Source organism: Pezoporus flaviventris, unplaced genomic scaffold (assembly GCF_033815535.1).
Source record: "Pezoporus flaviventris isolate CSIRO_AGI_PZ_B2104156 unplaced genomic scaffold, CSIRO_AGI_Pfla_v1 ptg000066l, whole genome shotgun sequence".
Classification (NCBI taxonomy): Eukaryota; Metazoa; Chordata; class Aves; order Psittaciformes; family Psittacidae; genus Pezoporus; species Pezoporus flaviventris.
Genome location: NW_026892614.1, coordinates 9,119,464 through 9,136,437, shown reverse-complemented (window position 1 = coordinate 9,136,437; position 16,974 = coordinate 9,119,464). Strand labels below are relative to the sequence as shown.

The 16,974-nt window shown below is 37.2% G+C and overlaps 1 protein-coding gene across 7 annotated transcripts in view; it reads right to left on the bottom strand.

Annotated features, from left to right (window-relative positions):
* RGS7 (regulator of G protein signaling 7) overlaps positions 1–16,974 on the bottom strand; it is a 261,029-nt gene that overhangs the window by 51,514 nt on the left and 192,541 nt on the right. For 6 of the 7 annotated variants that reach the window (XR_009746551.1, XR_009746552.1, XM_061471174.1 and 3 more), the window contains exons 7-9: positions 8,428–8,492; positions 6,533–6,609; positions 6,304–6,385 (exon numbers count right to left, since the gene is read on the bottom strand). Coding sequence is in view for 5 of the 7 variants with exons in the window: in XM_061471174.1 (XP_061327158.1) it covers positions 6,304–6,385; positions 6,533–6,609; positions 8,428–8,492 (224 nt within the window). In the remaining 2 variants the exon portion in view is untranslated. The remainder of the gene's footprint in view (positions 1–6,303; positions 6,386–6,532; positions 6,610–8,427; positions 8,493–16,974) is intronic. The other variant, XM_061471177.1, reaches the window with a different exon arrangement.

The window sequence follows — 16,974 nt, the reverse complement described above, 5'->3', positions numbered from 1 at the left end:
TGTTAGGATCCCTTGTGTTGTTAGGATTCCTTGTTAGTTCCCTTGTGTTAAAGGTTTTAATAGAGAATTATGCAAACAGCCAAATGAATTTAAATGCTCAATACATGTCCTCATTAGCTAATTTCATTTTGACTCATTAAAGAACAGAGATAAAATTCCAGAACTTTATATTATTATATAGAAATTAAACTAATATAGACATGAATATATAATATAAATATATAATATATATAAACCTGACTGTGGCATCCACTAGAAATATACTGATGCAGAAATAATGAATTCTTGAGAACTGCAGAGAAAGGCATAAGCAATTAAGCACAAGTTAAACGCAGTATAGTCAGCCCCACATGAAGGAGTGAAAGCTTGCAATTTGGACCAGTTAGTAAAATCAATAAATGCTCTATTCAAGGATTTATTTGAAGATCACTCAAGTACTATCAAAATAGTAGTAGTTCTATTGTTGTTCTGCAGTGGACTTAATCAAAACATAGTAAGGAGTACAACTAATGGGTAAAAGTTTGAGTTTTTTCTCTTGTTTGGACAAGACAAATGAGGTTGAAAGACCATCAGACCAAGGAGAGACAGCCGATCAACTAGTTTGATCAAACTTTAATTACATTTGCAGCATGGTAAAACTCGGATAGTTTTCAAATTAAGAGATGGGAAGTCTCATTTAGCATGAAACTTAAGATTGCTTAGAATTTCACAGTTTTTCAGCATTTTTTTTTTTTTTTAAAAAAGAAGACCTACACTGTACCAGTTCCCTGCTTATACTTATTTGTCATCTCAAACTACAGTGCAAATCTTTTCCCTGAGTTATATCAGACACACATGGAATTCCAGTGGCTGTTCAAACCAAGGACCTGCTTGGAACAGGCAAAAAAGAGATATAGAGAAAATTTCAAGGAATACAATACTTGTAAATTAAACCATAAAATTAATCCATATCAGATAGAGCATCTTGAATCTTGACAGGGATTCTCACATTCTCACATACTTGCTTGTTTAGGGACTGATCCACCACAAAGCTGGGCTTTCAGGTTATGATAACAGGATTTCATAATGTTGTTTAAAAAACCATATTTTAGTGGTCTGTGTGTCAGAGGAACACACAATGTGCAAAATGCGTGTGAAAAGGATGTTGAAATTTCATTTTTGAGACAAGTCGTATGAAGAAGCTGTACTAAAGAATATAGTACTACATGAAAGTTATATGATTAATTCTTTCTGAAAGTTAATTTAATTTCTGATTACTCTTCATGTGCAATAGACTATTTTAGCTTTGTAGTTACTGGTTTCCAGAACCAGAAATTATTGGACAGAAATTAGATCCATTGTATTTATTCAAGTGATGCTTCAGTAGTATTAATTTTAATTAAGGCTGTATTAATGTGATTTTGGGGTATGTGAAGATTCTAGTATTTGCAACACTGTTGCATAAGGAAACCTGTTAAATTAATCTGCTTTGTTGCCCCTATGCTAAATACTCAGAGTTATTATTGCTTTCTCATTTTTTTTCACCCCAAAATGCAAGCAGCTGCTGTTTTATGGATTCCATACAGACAAATTTAGGTGATGGGCTTGAAAGAAGTGACAATAGGAAAGTCTGACCACACTTCTCTGGAAATGTAGACAGCAAATATAGGTGACATTCAGAAATTTGATTATCTGCCTTTTGACTTGTAGAAGATCCTTGACAGATTGCTTTGGATTAAAGCAGCAAATTTAATTCACACAGAAAGAAAAATAAATATAAAAACATTGAGCTTATTCAAAAAATTCTTTATCCTTACTACTTCGGCTAATTTTCCTATTTGTTACCAGAACTCGGTCATACTAGAAACTATAAAGTCATCTCATTTTCTTGTGTCCTTCAACCATCTCATCAGTCAGCTATTTCACAATTTCTGACCTCCTCAGAATCCTTAGTTTTAACTTGAGCACTCTCAGTTTGTCGCACTGCTGCAAGAAAGCTGGATTCCTTTTCCACATCTGCCCCACCCTTACTCAAGCGTCAGACTAAGTAACAATGATAAGTAATGTGAGTACAAATTCTTCCATAAAAGTCATATCTGGCAGGCTAGCTACAAGGTTTATAAATATCTGCCTGAAACAGATTGGATTATGGATCATAAATATTATAACCATTTTCTGAAAATAAAACTCTGGACAAGGTTTTGTTCATTAACAGAAGTGCAGTTATCTGAGGCTGACAATTGCTGCCAGGCTGCACTCCCTGCCTGCTGGATAGGTAACTGCCTTGTAAAGGATATACAGGTGCAAAAGAAGGCATGCAAATTGTATGTGGATAAATCACTAGAGAAGCTGGATGGCACGGTTCACATTCACTCCCAAGAGGTGTTTAAAAACTTTCTGAAAACAGTATGATAAAGCAGACAGAAGTGGTCTCTGGCTAAAGAAGTGACTGGCCTAGAAAAGTCCAGGATTTGTAGCAGACAAAGAGTGAAACGGAGGATTGCACCACCTTAGCCAAGTTAAATTCAGTCTCTTGCCGAGTCTTTGAGGCTGATCTCGAAGGACAGGATGGAAAAGCCATTAAAAACAAAAGCAACAAAAAAAGAAAAAAAAAAAGGAAAACCAAGAACAAATAACCACAGGTATCTGCTGCATGACCCTGACACCTGGTAATATTACTTACTGGCTCAGATACTGACGGTCATATTCAGACCACATAAAATACAACTTAAAAATACAAACAGAGAAAGTGAGATTAACTGAGATAGAATCTCATTGAAAAAAAAACCCAAACACTAAATGGAGAGAGAAGCAAAAGGTGTGGGATGTGTGACAAGCTTTAAAATGCAAAGGTTACTGTTTTCATAGTTTGCTACTAGGAAACAATGGCATGAAACTCCCAAATGCAGAAATCACATGTATTTCTGAATTTTACATCATCAGTGAATTATCTGAAAACCACACTTGCCCTTAACGTTTTTGCTGTCCTAACCAAACATATACACCCTGGATATTTTGTCTTACTGTATTAAATCACACAAATACTGGTTTTGTTTTTCAGTCCCGCAGATCAGGTTTAAAAAAGCTACAAATAGTAGAATGAAAGAACTCGATTGCACATTATAGAATCATAGCTGATTTTATAATTCTATATAGAATAAGATATGCTGGAAAAGACCTTTAAGATCAGCAAGTCCAACCGCTACCTCAGGACTGCCAAGACCACCATTAAATCATGTCACTGAGGTCCTCATCGACATGGTTTTCGAACACTTCCAGGGACAATGATTCCTCCACTTCCCTGGGAAGTCTGTTACAATGTCTGAGAACCCTCTCAGTGAAGAAATGTGTCCCAATATCCAATCTAAACCTCCCCTGGTGCATACTGTATTAAATCTCAATATAACTAAACCATAGCCAACTCCAGCTTTGGAGAGGGACACACCAGTGTAGAAATTTCCTATCTTCCTTTTAAAAACAACCGCACACAAGCCTGCTAAATATAACTGCAATACATTCTGACTGATGACAAAGGTCAGCGGCCCTGGATTAAAAAGAAGGTTTTTTCAACTTCTTATAGTTAGGAAGTATACAGCTGTCTTCCAGGAGAAAAGGATATTTCCCTCATTATCTTCTGAATTAATCTGAATGTCAACAAGTACCAAACAGGCCTTTATTATGCATTTCATTCAAATTACATTAATGTGTAACCCAGGAAGAAAAGTGAATTGTTTGCAACTGCAAGACATCAGCTGTCCTTGCTAATTATCTAAGAGCTAATTTTACAGCAAGCCATAGCTACTCTGCTCCTACTGTATTTAATATGGATTTCAGAATGTTTCAGGGGATTTACTGGTTTAGTACCTGTTTGTCTCTTTTTAACAAGCGTAAGATTTTAAGGGGTTTTAAACAGACATAATAATTCAGGAAAGCTATGAGTTCTTTTATGAAGACTTCAATCAGGAACATGACATTTCTTTTCAAACAAGAGCAGCTTCTTAATTTCTTTTGCCTGGAAGGAACTGACTTCCCCACATTAGCCCAATTTGTTACTGCTTTTTGAATAATGCCCTTATCCTCCCAACCAATTTTCCATTTCCATACTCAGTTATTGATACAAAGTTTCAAAATTGTGAAAGTTATACACTTCCTAGGCAGGTGGAAGGAAAAGGAAGGCTTATAAACCATGTTTACTCTGCCATCAAAAAGGGAAATGCACGAACGTATGTGAATGTATGTGAATGTATGTGGATAATCCCAGAGTTGTGTTAGGTACTGGCTATACCTTAGAAATAATGGCATGGACTTTATCACAGGTCTGCTGCTCAGGATCTCAGGAATTTGTATAGCACTCCCTGACACACATTTCCATGGTTTTACTATGACTAGTCTGAACTAGTAAGATTAAAAGTTGTTCAGGAATGTCTCTGCAGGCTGCAGTACCTACAGTTGAAGCTGAGTCATGCTCTTTCTAGCTGCAAGCTAAGATCTTTCTACATAAAGCAGAAACTGAAAATTACAGAACTAAGATTACACTTCACATTACACTAAAAAAGACACCAAAGGAAGAAGAACTAAATATATAGTGAACCTGCAATTAAAAATATTGGAATGGAAACTGATCAGTGAGTTATCAAAACTGTTCTCTTAACTTCCTCTCAAAAGCAACATTTCTATGAGTTTTGGGAGGCTTGAAAAACCATTAGAAATTGTAATTACCTCTAGCATCACCTTCCTCTTTTCAGTTTGTTCCTTTTATTTTTTTTTTTTTAAAGAAGCTTCTAGCTTTTACTGTGACAGTAAATTCTTAACAATGTTGTCAAAACAAGTATTTCACTAACTAGTGAGAGGAGCTGCTTAGGCAAAGTATGAACCTCTACATTCTTCTATTTATATCTCCTAAAGTCAAGAGCCTACATTGCTGACTCTAAGACAGTCTTTTGCCTCTGATATTTCCTAGCTATGCCTACAGCCAGATTAAAACATGTGCTCAGGAAGATATATCCACAGTTCAATGAAAGCTTTTAATCAGATTTGATTTTCTTTTGTCCTGTTCCCCTTTAATTCTCTCATTATTGTCTGCCAATATCTTAATTTGAAACTTCAGTAATTCATCTTCTGTTCCAAACCTGGAAATAGCATCTCATTCTCAGATTCAAAACCTTCAGATTCATTTCTGCAGGGAATATAAAAGCTGTCTGCACCTTTAAAGTTCCCAGGTCCATAGAAACTTTATGGTTTTATTCTATATGTAGCTTCCATCAACATCAGATGGCAAATTGTTTTCTGTCCTCCTTCCCTATTTTATGCCACTGACTAGACAACAATGTCCCAGCCTTCTCGCATCTAATGCCTGAGGTTTTAATCTTTCACTTAAAATGACTTTATCTACCTGACATTCTAAATCCTGCCTAGAAATCCATTTCTTCTACTGCTCTTTAAATTCCACTGTCACAAATACAAGCTGTTCATGTCCAAGCTTATTTTTTGTTTGAAATTTTTCAGTGTATGCATCTTTTCCACAGGTATCATCACTTTCCCAGAACAGTTAGTTTTCGTTAAGTGTCTTTTCCCAATGTCACCATGGAAAATATAATCCATAAATGGTTTCACTGTTAACAATACTAAACTCTCTGCACAGAAAATGAAAACTCAATTCTAGTTAAGAGAAACAGAAGTAATTCTGTAGTAAAGCAGAAAAGTGTGATTACCGAGTTCTTGTGGAAGTCTTGTGACATTTGACATTCTTCTTCAGAGTTTTAGCTCCCAAAGGCAGTTGATTATGTAAGACCCTTTCTTTTTTTAATATTTTGTTTCAGAGGGACTTTGACAAGGAACTCAGGCAAATCTTGTTTAGACAGTGCATGACTCCCACAGCTCAAATCCAACATCATCTAACCTTTATGTACCTCAAAAATCAATTGAAAATAGGACCAGAGTGAAGTTGAAAGGCTTGGCAAGCAAAAAAAGCAGGTTAAAAAAAGGCAGATGTTTTTTAAAGTGTTTTAGCTATGCTGATAATTTTGGTTGTGTGACTCACACCTTGGGAAACCTTTGAGATGGTAATAGTCAAAGACAGATACCTTCTGATTCAAGAAATCAGACACAACAAATCTATTCACTGCAAACTCCAAATGGAGAGTACACACAGTTGCAGTCTTCAGTAACAGAATGGTAAAAACGCCAGATGCTGCAAAAAGGGAGGCAAGCCCCAACCCTCAGCCCTACACTAAAAACTTGTTTCCAGGCTACCCCAATGCTCCACAGAGGCTCACATTCATCAGTGGCCCTGCTCACAGGCAGAGCAGCCCCACCCTCACTCACCACCGGACGGTGCACATCCCAGAATGCTCGCTCCTGGCTGTCAAGGATCTTCCTCTCTATCTTGTCTCTCTTCTTGTCAACTCTGTCAATGTTACAGGAATATTTAAAAGAAACAGTGCTAATGACATTAATTTTGAAAGAGAGAAGCGTCCAATTGCTTTTCCCTCCCTTTCCCCCTCAAAAGGCATGCAAACCCAAAATTTCTCATCTTCACTTCAAAGGAACTTACTTTGCTTGTGCTTCAGCTTGCATAAAAATAAACTCCCATTTCCGAGCAAATGCTCGCTGTAGCCTGGCCAAACTCTCCTGAAAATACATCACAGTTTTAGTTGGTTAGGTTGAAAGTTATTTACTATTTTAGAGCTTTTAGGTTATCCTTCCCTCTTCCCTCTAAGGTGCAATTTAAGTCATGATTTCTCCGCAAATGCAAATGGACCTTACTTATCCAATACAAAGTCCTTGCTTGACACCAAATAGGATGGAATGCTAGATCTATCTACTTTTGCATGCCCCGACTATTTTAGTTTTGAAACTGGTGACAAGGTTGGATGCAACCATCAGCGTAACAGTGAATTTCTGACGCAGTTTTATTTAGTGGGTGGTGGTTGAGTAATTTTGTAACAATACAAAGAAACATTCTTGGTTTGAAAGTATCTAATAACAGCAGGAGAAAACCCAGGACAAAATCCACAGGGCAATTCCTGTCGGTTACCTATACAAATGGTTCTACTGAACAACATTGGCTGCCTATCAATTTACTTCAAATATAAACATAAGAAGCTATCAATATTTTGGTAGTACAGGAACCTTCCATGACCTCCACAGCTATCCCCATTTTTAAAAACATGCAGACTATAGTTTTCCACTACTGCACAAGAAATGAATGTAACCTGCAGCCTACTGTTAATAACAGGAGGAAGATTTGTAAAATCTTAGCAAAATTCTTTCCTTCAGTGATGCTGGAACAGCCTCACTGTCTGTAACAAAGCTTCTTCAATCTCCCCACAGCTTAAACGGTAGCAGTATGCAGTCTGTTAGTTTGGAGAAGGCTGAGGTTATCTTCCCCCAAAAAGACCCCCAGTTCCCTTTCTGCACTGCTTTTACTGAGACTAAGTGAAAAATTATCTGTAAATATCCTAACAAAAAGTGTTGCTTCAACTGTATTTGTATACATTGCAAATGTACCTCTATGGCATATTTACTGAAAATAAAGACCACAGAGAGTGGAGACATTTTCTAGAGATCTTGTCAATAGCAGTAAAGGCTCTCATGGATTGCATACTGGTGGTGAATTTTCCAAGACACGTAAGCATACAATTGTGGATACCCCACAGTGCAGTACACTGAAAAGCAAGCTTGTGCCAAGAAGAAGCAATAAAGCGTGCCAGCAGGGTGCTGCGGCTGGAGTATTTAGCATGTTGAGAGGCCTGGCTATCGTGTTATCATGTCACAGCAGCACAGCTGGACAGCACTCACCACAGAGCCTGGGCTGTTCGTGAATCTTATGTTGACATTTTCATAAAAAATTCAGGAACTTTTGGGGGGTTAGAGATGAAACTCAAGACATCTCTCTCCTTAGCAAGTGCCATCCCCATCAGCTAATCAAACTCTCACATTTTCAGGTTCTTCCTGGCTCAAATTACCTCACCTGCCTGGGGCACAGCAAAAGTTCAGGGAATGGGAATTGCCTCTAATCTCACCCTCTTTGCCTCTCATTTAACCAATGGGACAAGGGTTTAAGCCCCAGCATCACTTTAAAGAATGAGACTCATACTTCTACAACCACTAAGTGCTTTTGAAAATGCTGCCAGGGATCCTTCATTCAGACCTTACACAGTGAGAGTACAACTACTTTCAAACACCTGTGGCATATCTGGGTTCATGAACAGTTATTTCTGATTTTGTCACGGTGATCTGAACAGAGTAACATTAAAGATGAACCAAAATCTCAACTTTTGCCCACTCAGCCCTCACTAGAGTCCCTCAAACAGCATCTATCACCCACAGGCTGGCAAAAGTGTCAAAACACCAAATAAATTTCACACATAATGTCTGTAGTTCTTAACATTATTTCACAAGCTTATTAGTCTCAGCAAAGAAATTCACTTTTCATCAGGTACTTACAGCTTCATAGTCTGCTAGCTCCAGCCTTGCTTTGTTTTGCATTGTCCGCTTGCAGAGGTAAACAGCTGGAATGGAATGAAAGAACACAGAATTTGCTACTATCTCATAAACACAGCAGACCAGAAACCTAGGGGCTTCATCTCTAGTTTACTGCTAACAATTTTTGTTTTGAATTCTCCCTCTATTCTAAAAAGTATTGCAACTAACCTGATGGGTCAGATACAGAGATTCATTAAATAATGAATAAATAATGAATCTGCTTTATGTAACAGACATCGTATACAAACTATGAGATACTTGGGATGAAGTTGTTTAATGGCTAGGGAACTGGCACATTAAAAGAAATGGTAAAAACATTTTTTAAACTCTGTATTTATAACTCACAATGCGTAAGAGATTGATAAAGAGCTGCTGCTATATCAGTCAAATATTTTTTAAGAATGTTCATACCTGGTTTTACTTATTGTTACTTTATATTTGGAAATCACAAAATTTCAACCTAAGATTTTAGCTAAAAGCTCATTCAAGATAAAACTCAATTCTCATATAGATTAGTCTGTGACAACAAATATTTAAAATAGAAAATAATGTGAGAATAAGAAATGAAAAAGTGTATCATGTATGAAATATAATGAGAAAAAATATTATTTTCTGGATCCAAAATCCTTCAGGAGAGCTGTTTTGCCTTCACCTCACCCAGAGAGAACAAAATTTTAACTAATAAAATAGAATACTGACAGCTAAATACTGAAAAGATTCAGGAATGAAAATGAAATCTGAGACTACATAGACAGCACAGTGGTTTACATTATGTTGCTTGATCCTAAAATCTTTATGCACTCCATTACCCTTGAATGAGGTACATCTCCAGAAGACTTTAGCAACAAATACTTCACATCAACTCTATTCATACAGCTTCCCCCACCAGTAAGACAATGAGTTTGGTGCAGTTCTTTATGATGTCATATTTACCCATTTCATTACTCCAGAGCACCTGCTGATGTGTCAGATGGAGGAATCTTTTGATCAGTGCAGGTAAGCAAACTTTAACTTATCTATGATGTCTACTGTCAGCAAAAAGAGCCCATATTTACTGGTTGTGGTTAGGAACGTTCCTGTTTCCTGACTGCCAGCTTGTCAATACAGGAGCAAAGAGAAAAAACTTCACATAGGAACCTAACTCTTTCAATCACTAGGAAGAAGGAGGTGCTCATCTTACATATACATAGCTTTGACTTTTAAAGTAGTCAAAACAATTCTATTTTACAACTCCATGGAAACAAGTCACCTGCAAATACATGCAACCCCCCTCCAGTGGCTGTTATTTCAGTGGAACTGATGACAAGCATTTCTAATAACTCCAGCTGCAGTTACAGGTGTCCTTGTAAAATGAAATTTTATGTTTATGTCTTTTTTTTCTCTCTCATTTTGTGTGTGTTAGCTGGTCTTTTTTCTTTCATACTTCTTCACTTTTCACTCCCATAAGAAGCCATGATTTTTCTCTATTCCTGGCATTCTCATATCCCCTCTGGTTCCAAAGGAATTTCTGTGTCTAAAAAATCTACAAATACAGCTACAAATCCATTCACATACCAAGTATAACAGACAAGCAGTTTCTATAGCCTCAATGTCCATGCATTGTAATATTAGTATACACTTATACTAATGCATTGGCATGCATGCTGAAATGTCACCAAAAGATGATGGGATGAATTCTGGACCCTTTGTACCTAGGCTGCATCCACAATCAATACAGTGTTCAGAGAATACTGAAGAGAGGGATAGCCTTTGTCATTTAACTCCTTTCACAGTGAAGATTTTTCCTCTCTTTTCCTTGAAAACAGGTTATTTCATTGAACAAGTGAAAAAAGTCCCTAAACCCGTTGAAAATACTAGCACTAGAATACATATTTAACAGAAATATGTGGACAGTTCTGGGAATTGTAGGGGTCAACTTTTGTCTAGTATAACCAGTCTGATACCATCTGAAAACAAACAAAATAAACTCCCTGTTCTCTGAACTTAATTAAACCCTTGTCAATCACATTCTCATGGTCCCTGTATAGGCACTGTTAGTTTAGCACTTCCTTGAGTTTACTGTGGGATTAGCACCTCCTGCTACCTCCAACAAAAATTGTTGCTGTAGGGTTTTGGTGGGTTTTGGGGGGGTTGTGTGTTTTGGTTTTTTTTTTCTAAAAAAAAAAAAACAACAACCTGTCAGAATAGGTTTTAACAAAAAAGCATCTTCAGATCACAGAGTTCTCAACACTGGCAAAAAAAAACCACTGGATCACCAGGAGCAGGAGAGAGGAATTAGCTTGCAACACTATTAATCTAATACTGTGTCTAAGAAAACTTTTATCTTCATTGTGCGACTCTACTGCAGTATTTTCCCTGCAGGGTTCTTTTAATGACCCTTTTTGCTCCAACTCCATTGGAAGTAGTCCGTGCACAAATGTTTGTTATTCATAATGAGCATATTTTAGCCAAGACTCAAAAAGTCACGTTTGTCCCTCAGACCACTTCTTCTCTGAAATATCCAGATCCTCTCCCCTTCAGGAGACTAAAGGTTATAATAACTGTATCGTAGTTTCTTCATGTCAGAAATGTTTCCATGTGCCAGTGTGGGTAAGGCAGAATCTACCCATGCAAGTTTTAGTTAGTCGGGAAACACAACATACCAACTAGTGTAGAAGAAAATAGCCCTGAAGGTCATTCCTACTCTTTGACTCAATCTACTCCCAATGCTATGTGCTAACTATTACACCCTTATTATAGAAGCTCATGGTTGAAAATCTATTTAAGAGCTGCTGGCAGCAGCTCAGGAATTGGAGTTCACCAGTTCACACTCCTGTTATCATATTCTTTGGCTTGCTTGTAACAAAATTCATCAGCATGTGGGAAAGCAAGAATGTGAAAATCATTCTCATTTTCAGCCAGAACATTTGAAGGCACAAAGAAATGAAGTTTTATTCTTGCAGCTTTTAAAGCAATAAGATCTGAAATACAGATACTTCCACCTTTTGCAAGTACTATCCCATTTCCACACCAAAACATATGTGAAATAACTGCGTGTGTTCAGTAGCCTGACCTTGCGCATCTGGGGAGGATGTCAGTCAGTTTCCCTCTCAAAGAAGAGTAATGAGCCCTCAGTACATCAAGGACCTCTAACTGCCCTGAGCATCCCAACCAGGGGTCTCCACTGAGGCCTCCTGTGCCCAGGAGCTGTGCTTAAGCCCAGCTATCTTCCCTGGTCCCAGCTAGAGTTACGTTGTAGATACCGGTCTAACCAGCCCTGTAATTTATCAATGCTGCCCTGGCTTCCTGGCTTGACTTTGGACCTTCCTGGACAATTCAGACTTTGTTGGTGAGGACACCGCTCCTGCCTGCACTGCTGGCAGCCTTCATTCTTGCTCACCTTCCCTTGCAGAGCTGCCTGCTCTTGCCACCCCTTGACAAGGGTGCTGAAAAATGCTAAACATATGGTTGAATGATATGCAAGGAACAGGGGCTGATTAATAACCTCTATTTGCTAAATATGGACTGCTACATACACTCTTATTTTTAGAGCCAGTGTATTCTGATGGATTTTGCAATCAACATAATTGCCTCCACTAAAGTGAATTATGTTAGATGCTTTAGCTTGTACATTGGAAGTGACTGATTATCATGAAAAAACAAATTTGCCAATAATTTCAAAGGCAATATTAATAAACATTTCATAATGAAAGATGGTCAGTGATGTTTATAAATGGGCATTTGAACCAAAAAAAAAAATATACCAAAGCACGCTTTGGTAGCTGTGCAGTAAATACCGACTATTCACTCCTGAAAATTCACTGAGGCACTCACAAAATGTGGGCAATGTGAGAGCTTAAAGTGAGACTGGAAAGTGTTCTAGCAAGAGTTTCATGAAGAGGGTGTCTGGGTTTTCCTTCCTCCAAGTTTTTAAACTGTTACACCCAAAATAAGCCATTTTCATTATTAGCTACCTTCGTTTCATATTCTTGACTGTTCACTTGTACCTGAAAGCTCCTAAGACATATCTGTAGATTTTTTTTTTATATTTAAATACGGTCATAATGATAATGAGAGGTTTCATTATAGAATCAAGAAACTGGACTGAGTACACATTGTATTACATACACTTACTGAAAAAGAAACCCAACCAAACAAACCCCATGAAAGCCCAAACAAACAAAAATTAAAGAAACAAAACAGTTTTCACCCAAAAGTTAAAGTGGGGAACTTAAGTTTGTTGCTAAAAAGGGTCTAAATCTTCCCTCTTACCACAGCGGGGAAAAAGCCTCATCTAAATTCAATGGAAGTACAACTGGGCCTCTGAAGACCATGGATAACGCCGCCTACACATCCATCACCATGTACACAAACTTAAACTCCTTACATAACTGTCCCAATGCCAGTGGTGTTACAGCTTGATTCAGTCCCAGATGGTGGGCGTAACTTTCACTGAACATTCATTATCTCCACCGAGGCCAGATTAAATTTATACTCTCTGTGAGTCAAAATCCTGCTTTCAGAGTCAGTGTGTACATGCCTAGTCAGTATTTAAAGAGCAAAGAAAATAGCAAGCACCTCAAGGTCTGTGGGTTTCAAAGTGGGCAGATAGAAGTTCTCCCTCCACATGCAAGTGCCTGCATCAGTTGGAGAATTACAGGACATGACTGTGAAACGGAATAAATGAAATAAACTACGTAATTTAAATGTTGGGATCCCTAGGGCTATTTAAACCCTCTTTAGGTCACTTCTGCTTTTACCCAATTAAAAAAAAAAATAATTTTTTTGCTCTTCACAACAGCTATTGAGTTTCACTTAATCTTAAAAAAAAATATAACTTTTAGGTGGACAAATGGGTCATCATCAGCTTCATGTACCTATAAAAGAACTGCACTCTGTTAGATGAGAATAACATTAAGTTAGAAGTTAGACCATGATAACTGATGTGCACTAAATTGCCAAATGGTCAAAACCATAATTTCTGAAACACTCCTCCCTTTCTTGACTTTCTATTCTTTGATGACACTACTTCTATAATATCTAAGGAATGCAATTTGATTTAGATGGGTAGAGCACTTTCTTACATAAACCAAAGACAAGAAGGAAACCAAATTTCAAACTACCAGAAAGCTCAAGAATTAGGAAAGGACAAATGAATTTTCAACACTCAAAAGTCTCCAGATGAGGCTGGCCTCAGTAAGTCCTGCAGGGTGACAAAAAGAGGTGTGGAAGAGAGGTCACCCAAGCTACATAAACTCTAGGATCAGATAAATAATGTCCTGTTGTCAAATCTAATTTAAAATCACATCCATTGAATTATTTAATACTTCTTGTTGTTATGATTAAGTTTTCAATTTGCATTCAAGATTTTAACACCCTGCTCTGGCATAAAAAAAAATAATTCCTACCTCCTCTTCAGACTCTCAGATTTAAGGGGGACTCAAATGCACTTGCTAAAACGCTTCTAAGAGGAGGTGTAACAAATCCAAACACACTGACTTTGCATAGAAACCACTTAGGGGATGAGCAATTCAAGGCAAAGCTGAGGATGTGAGAAGACAGAGAGTCTTTTCTTCTAAAGTGCAAAAACTACCTACAGGGATGGCATCAGAAGGTGGCCATTACAGGACAAAGCAGGCCTAAAAGGTCTAATTTCCATATTGATAATGAAACAGACAAACCTATTTAGTTTACTCAACAAGGTAATTTGAAAGCAATTCTGAAATTTATGAGTTATGTTTCTAAATCTCAGAATTTATTAATAAAATTTTTTAGCCCTATTTATAGGGGACCTAGATGCAGATTATTAATGATTTTAAAATAATGATTTTAAAATAATGCTGAAGAAAATATGTACGTGTGTCAGTTATCTTTTCATTTGTGTGCATACAAATGCATTGGCCAAACACATTTTCCATGCATTACATATTGTGGATATAAGTTACACATTCATGGAAAAAAAAAATCAGGTAAGCACAAAACTGAAATGGTGAGCTGACTGGAGTGCATTTTCAGGAAATGCCTTCTGCTTACAGAGCCCTTGCTACTGTGGTTTGTCAACGTCAGAATTAGCAAGGATCAGAAAAAAAGTCAGGATATGCTTGTTGAAGTGAGACTTTCTTTCCATTGTTTATATGACAGAGATTGCTCCTAATGAGTGAATTATGTAGCTCTGCAGAGAAATATAATGTGATATGAATTCAGAGTGGAAAAAAATCTTGTAGGTCACCTCTTCCATCTCTCTGCTAAATGCCAAGTTCCTTTCCTAAAGATCATTTGATTAGGTTCTGCCCAGATTAAATTCTGTGCATAGCAAGCACTGGCCCTGGCCACATTATCCTGAGGGACTATTCTCGGTGACAGACTGTACTCCTCACTTAGTCCCACCATCAAGATTCAGTAGATTCTGTATATGTATTTTCTCAAAATCACTCACTTAAGGACTCACAACCCAATCTTAGCAACGAACTAGTACATTACTTGAGTCTGGTAGAAGAGTCTGTTTCTCACTACACCTACAAATCCAGCAAATTTTGAGACACTTTAAGACAGGTCCTTAAAGGAAGGATCTCTATTAAGGACCTAAGAGTTTGCTTACAGGAGTTTTTCACTGCTGACATTCACAGCTGACACTAGCTGTTATAAAAATGGGACTGGGCATCAAGATTTAAGAGATTTAAGATTACAGAACTGCAGAACTCTCCAGAAACTATTTACACTAGATTAGCAAATTTCTCCTCATTCTCGTGGCATAAATTTTAACAAACATGTTTTTATTAATATCTGGCAATTTGTATAAAAGAAAATACTACTCTGCCACCAGTTTTGACGCAAGCTACTGAGTCAAATCCATATTTATGGATTGATTTCCAGAGAAGCTGAGCACATGCAGTTTTCAAGCAGATTTCAGGTAAGCAACAGGGCTTAATATTTCTGAAGCACAAATCACTTACTAATAAGCTGTTGCCAAGGAAATCTTGCCTGAGCATTTGGACAAAGAAATTATATAATGCATCCTCAGTACAGTTACTCACTCCATGGGAGAGGGTGCAGCAAGACAAATGAGAGAGAAAATTCCTGAACTAACCAGATTTTTATAGAGAGGTTTGAAGCTAGGCACGTAAAACAAGCAGGCAACAAACTCTAGAGAGAAAAATATATGAAAATTTTCAATATGTGAAAAACATGATACTTTTTGTGCACTATGCACTCTTTAACATGACTGCAAGTTTGGCAGAGGAGAGGAGGATGAGACAGGTGTGATGGCTCATGGTCAGAACAGAGCAGCAGAGGCTGAACACTGTCAGTTTACTCTTAAACGATAGAAATACAGGAGCAGTAGGAAGGCAGCTTTGTACAGACTGACTTATTAGCTAATTATAAAAAAGAAATAAATAATAAAAGGACACTTTTGCTTTCATAAAAATTCTGAAGAAAAACAGCTATGAGACAACAACTTTCACATAACAAAAGTAGATAGTTTCCTTATTTTACTGTAACTCAGACTGTATAACAGTCATGAACATATATAGAACTGCCACAGAAATTTCCAAGCAGCATTTACCCAGACAGATAACTTACACTTTTAAAGGCAGCAATTAAGTCTTTTTCTTTCCTGGGTTGTTTTGTTTTGGTTTGTTTGTTTGTTTGTTTTTTATTTTTTGTCCTTGTAGTTGCTCTAATTCCCTAGAAAACTGTCTTTACAGCACATAACTTTACTTGGAAGGCTACTGAAAATAGCCCTTCTTCACAGCAGCATGATTTAACATTTTGCTTTGACTATACAGAAAAACAGTCTCATTTACAGATCACATGGACATGTGCTCTTAAACTTGTGTGTCATTATCAGTTATTTACTGTGCTCTCCATAACTTACCAAGATCCTGCAATCCTCCTCCATTTTTAATTCATTTGGGAGAAATGCACACACATAAAATTACAAGGCTGAAAGTGCATCATCCTCTTATGATTATGTAGAAGCAGTTGACTGTTGCCTTCTAGCATCAGTCCAAACCTCCTTAACACTGTGAGTGACTGTGGCACTTTCAAAAGTTTATTCTGTATCTCCTTTGAACATACTTCTTTTAATACACAGTTAACTGTAAGAAAAGGTCTCTGTTACAGACACTTCTGAACCTAAAAATCAACATAAGTGGACTACAGAAAACAAGTAAAAGTTACTGATTCTTCTCCATATCTTATATGTCTGAAATTCTTATAAGCCTCCAATATTGCCACAACTATGTTCATTTGTTTACTTAGGCTCTAAGCTTGAACTTTCCAAACACAAAAACAATTGCTTTTTTTGTGAATTGAATTTTTCCCTAACCTTTCTTATCTCATTCAAAAAAAGAGAACAGTAAGAAATTGAATTTCTCAAATTTGCAACAGCTGTAAGCCACTAAACTTCCAAGAGAACCTGACAAGTCCCATGAGAACTGAGGCCAAATGCATATGGAATAAGAAATTCATGTTTGGCGCTATATTTCTCCTTTCTGAGAGGCAATGGCTTAATAAGTCTCCATATGT